This window comes from Rattus rattus, chromosome 3 (genome assembly GCF_011064425.1).
Source record: "Rattus rattus isolate New Zealand chromosome 3, Rrattus_CSIRO_v1, whole genome shotgun sequence".
Lineage (NCBI taxonomy): Eukaryota > Metazoa > Chordata > Mammalia > Rodentia > Muridae > Rattus > Rattus rattus.
The window spans coordinates 7799565-7804135 of NC_046156.1; the positions used below are offsets into that span (position 1 = coordinate 7799565).

Here is a 4571-nt window from a genome sequence, read left to right on the forward strand (position 1 = left end):
CTTGGGTTGTTGGACATGACAGCAGCTGCCTCTGGCAGCCGAGCTCTCGCTAGTTCAAGGGAAGTAACTCTGGTTTTCACTCACAAATGTATCTATGACAGCCTACAATACTGAGTTTGTAGGGGTCAATCAAATGCTTTTTATTGGAATTCGATTTCAATCCTAAAAAGATTTTTGGCACTTTTTACTCATTTGAACCTCTAAGAGGCGTTGCAGTTTTTTTGTCTCGCTAGTTCTTAAGAAGGCATTGACCTGTCCTTCTAACTAAGGGAGCTCAGGAAACTCAGGACAAAGCAAGTGGTCGTTGTTAAGACCCAGTAGGTTCAGGTGTATTAAAATTTACATTGCCTCCAGGAGATATTTAATGAATATTAAAAAAAATGTTGAAAAGATGGCTAAAACTCAAATAGGTTTAAAATGAGATTTATACATCTAATCTGTATCCATATGATGTGTGATTAATCCTTGGGTTTAAAGAGTACGGAACTGTAAAACAAACTCCGCTTAATCTGTCCTGACAGTTAATCATAGCAGTACTTACGTGGATGGAGCGAGGCAGGGCTGGTTTTTAAATGCGAGGTTAATGAACTGAGCCCTCTGTGTCTGAAAGCTTGCCACACATGCGTGTGAAATGAGGCATAATATTTCTGTATAGGCACACGGAGGACGACTTTGCTTTTTAGATACACACATTTCTAATTCTACATTCTCCGTTGACCGACACACTGAATAAGGATTTTTTCACAATAGTGTAATGTGTGGTGCTTAACACACTGCACTGTCTCCAAGGTTTGTTCTCCTGGTCAGCGCAGTCGCAGGCTCCTCTCCAGCTTTCTCTCTCTTCCCTCATCCCTCCTGTCCTTTCCCTTGGCCCTCGGTGTCTAACAAGGTGTGCATGCCGTATGGGCCGATTCTGATTCAGCCATTCTCACGCAGTTTCATCCAGAACCATGATTATCAACCGCTCTTCATTTATTTCAACGAGTACTGACTGCGTGCTAAGCGACAGCTGCAGTTTTAGGTACCCATATTGGTGAATGGAATAAAACCCTTGCCGTCTTTCTTAATGTGATGTCAATGACTAACGAGTCAGGACGGACACAGCAAACAAGCCTCCCTCACAGAGTCTGGAGAAGACAGTGAAGGAGATCAATCTGCAGCCAAGATAAAGTAGAACAGAGGAGGTGGGACAGGCACACCAGGAGATGCAGGAGCACTGAGACAGGACGTGACTGAAAGGCTCCATCAGGACAAAGGCTAGGAGACCCATTTACTCAGCTGTATCACCGTGTGGGTGGAAGGAAGGGAGAATAAGGGAGTCAGTGTGGACCGAAGGGTAAAGCCAGGGCCAGGGGAGACAGCAAGCCACCTTATGAAGAGCATCACGCACTGTGCGAGAAAGTCTCTTGGCTCCAAATGGAATGGATACGCATGAGGCCTGGGCTGTAGGAGCAGCATGGCCTTCCCTTTGTTCATTGCACAGCATGTGGAAAGGTGCTGCTTCGTGTAGGACGGGGTGAGAGCAGTGCAGGCACCCATATCTGCCACTGCTCGCTGGTAGACAGAACCAACAGATGTCCTAACAGATTAGATGTAGAGACAGAGACATCAAAGATGGCAGGCACTCTGTATCTAGCCACGTGCTGGACTCCTCGACATGAGTATTCCCTGGGAAGCTCAAACTGCTATGTCCAAAACGGATTTAATAGGTGTCTAGTTGTTCTTGATCGTTCATATCGGAACCATTGAGGTTATCTGAATAACAACCCATCAGGATGACAGAGGGAATATCTAGAGCCCAAACTGGCAAGTAAATACATGAGCTGTAGCTAGAAATGATCATGTTACGTCAAATAAGCTAATACCTGGAAGTCAAATATCATGTTCTCTTTCATGTCCGGTGTGTGTGTGTGTGTGTGTGTGTGTGTGTGTGTGTGTGTGTGTGTGTGTGTGTGTAAATAAAAAATTTGAATAGTAATGGGAGGAAGACAAGATATTAATGCTTCATCTTATAAACAATTTAGACTTAAATTTGTATGTACGTACATGTATGACAAGGTGGTGTGGATGCAGAAGGGGAACTACTAGGAAACATGATAGGACGAGGCATGGGAGGTAGCTGGGGAGGGAATGAGTAAGGCACAGTCACACCAATTCATGGACAAGTCATAATGAAGCCATTGTTTTGTATACCAGCTTTAAAAGGTTGACACATTAAGAGAGTTGCCTTGGTAAGAGATGACATTGGCCCCACCTGGGCTAGACATGAGGCGATATCATGGAACTAAGTAGGATCTGATTTTATAGACAGTCAAAAGCACTTGTTGAAGCGATGGCAAGGGAATACAAGAATCAAGGATAAATCCCAAATGTCTGCCAGTCGGTATTCTGTTTTATTCCATGTGGCAACTTCTGATAACAGCAGAAGAGGTTGGGGCTAGAGATAATGATTTAGATGATTCTGCATCCACATCAGAATTTATCACCTTAAAAACTGCCCCATACATAGAGGGGAGTGAGCAAGGCAGCTCAAATGTAGCACATTTGCCCAGTGAGAGTTTGGGCATGGACGTGACAGGCCTCAAGATCGCCCCAGCACCACACTTAGGAATGTGTCAGTCACGATTCACTTCCTCTTTCATTTTCCCTTAAAATTTTTCCTTTCCCTTGCCCATGTTTAATTCTCCGTTTCCTCTATTTTATTATACTTTTCTTGTCCACCGGCCTGACCAAGGATATGCCTGGGCTTTAAGCTAGTTAGTCAAAGCTGTAACTACATAAAACAACATTTAAAATGACAAAAAGTCATGTCTTCATTAGGGTTTCGTTTCTGTAAAGAGACATCATGACCAAGGCAACTCTTATAAAGGACAACATTTAACTGGGGCTGACTTATTGTTTCAGAGATTCAGTCCCTTATCATCACAGCAGGGAGCATGATAACATCCAAGCAGACATGGAGAAAGAGCTGAGAGTTCTACATCTTGATCCAAAGGCAGCAGAAGGGGACTGTCTTGTGTAGGCAGCTAGGAGGAGGCTCTCTTCCACACTGGGCAGAACTTGATCACTAGGAGGCCTCAAAGCTTGGCTACACAGTGACACACTTCCTCCAACAAGGCCACACCTCCTAAAAGTACCACTTCCTGTGGGTCAAGGATATTCAATCCACCCCAAGTCCTAATGGGTGTTTTATTTACTATTTCAGACCCCCAGCTACCCATTCATGTGCTGGGATGATCATTCAGGAACACAGTCCTGCATGCTCTGAGCCTCAGAGTGATGTAGCCAGGAAGCGTGGCTACTCCAGGCCTAACCCATCCTGCCTAGTCTCTGATCTGGGCCTGTCACTGTGCACAGGATGTGACGCATAAACGATTTGTTGAATGAAGGAGTCAATGCACACCTGTTCTAATCAGGCTTGAGACCTGAAACCAGAGAACTAATTGACATTGGATCAAACTCTTGAGCTACCAGACAGTCAAGCTGGAGTTTTTAATTTCCTAAACATTGTCAGACAGATTGACAAGTTCGGGCTATAAAGAGTTGGCCTTGTAAGGAACATGGTTTTCACTGGACTCAGTTGTGGAACTGTGCTGATGGAGCACCACTTGGTGACAGGAAGGTTCTGAGTGAACTGTGCCCACACTGCAATCTCAGTAGGCCGAGAGAAGTGACCACCGCACACCGTAAGGACAGGTCTGTTCCTTTTAAAGGGATTTTTAGTGCATTTGCTAACATTGCTCTACTCAGCAGGTCCACTATGACTTGACAGTGCACACTACAGGTAAAGCTCACGGTCCACACATCCCCACCATGCAAGTTGATCTAAGAAGACAGCACCGCACTCACTCCAGGCACACTTCTCCCTCTGGACAAACCATGAAATTACCTCCATATGAGTGCTAGGCTGCAGCTTCTGTCTTGGACATAGTCCTTCGTCTTCTTGAGAAGCAGTTCCACAAAGTCAGGGTTACCTTTTCTGGCGAAAACCCAATACAGAATGGTATTCACACATATTTCAGTAAACTCGAGGTTAAAATTGAGTTCGAAACGGTGTCCCGACTTTTCCACAAAAGCAATATAGTCAGTGAGGAGTATGTCAAAGCCATCCAAGTCAACATACCTCAGAATTTTTGCCAGCGTTCTGTAAATCCTGGGTTCATAGCAGTGGTACCCCCACTGACCCAGAAACTGCAAAGAGGGCCTCTTAACTATCTTGTCAATGAGGTTGCAGAATATATTGCCTCTTGGAAAAGAAGTCTTCCGGCATAATTTAGAAGAGTTATTCATTGCTTCTTAAGGGTAGAGGGAACACGGTGGGCAGTCATACTGCCATTCTTCAGTTACATGCTTTGATAATGTAACTCCAGACACAGACATGCCCACCGGCAGCCAGAGCAAGGGCAGCAGGGGGTGACATCACAATACTTGCCGAACTGTCATCAGCCCGGGTCAGAAAACTAAGGCAGTTGTGAAGTTAGTGGCATTTGAGAAACCCAGAGGACAACGACAGTATGCAGAGAGCTAAGAGCAAACAATTTTAACTTTAAGAAAAATTCCACCCAGTCTGT

The 4571-nt window shown here is 44.8% G+C and overlaps 1 protein-coding gene across 1 annotated transcript in view; it reads right to left on the reverse strand.

Annotated features, from left to right (window-relative positions):
- LOC116895281 (ankyrin repeat and SOCS box protein 17) overlaps positions 1 to 4305 on the reverse strand; it is an 11505-nt gene extending 7200 nt beyond the window's left edge. Inside the window, exon 1 of the mRNA XM_032896596.1 lies at positions 3890 to 4305. Within this exon, the coding sequence (XP_032752487.1) occupies positions 3890 to 4290 (401 nt within the window). The 5' untranslated portion in view covers positions 4291 to 4305. The remainder of the gene's footprint in view (positions 1 to 3889) is intronic.
- Between the last annotated feature and the right edge of the window lie 266 nt (positions 4306 to 4571).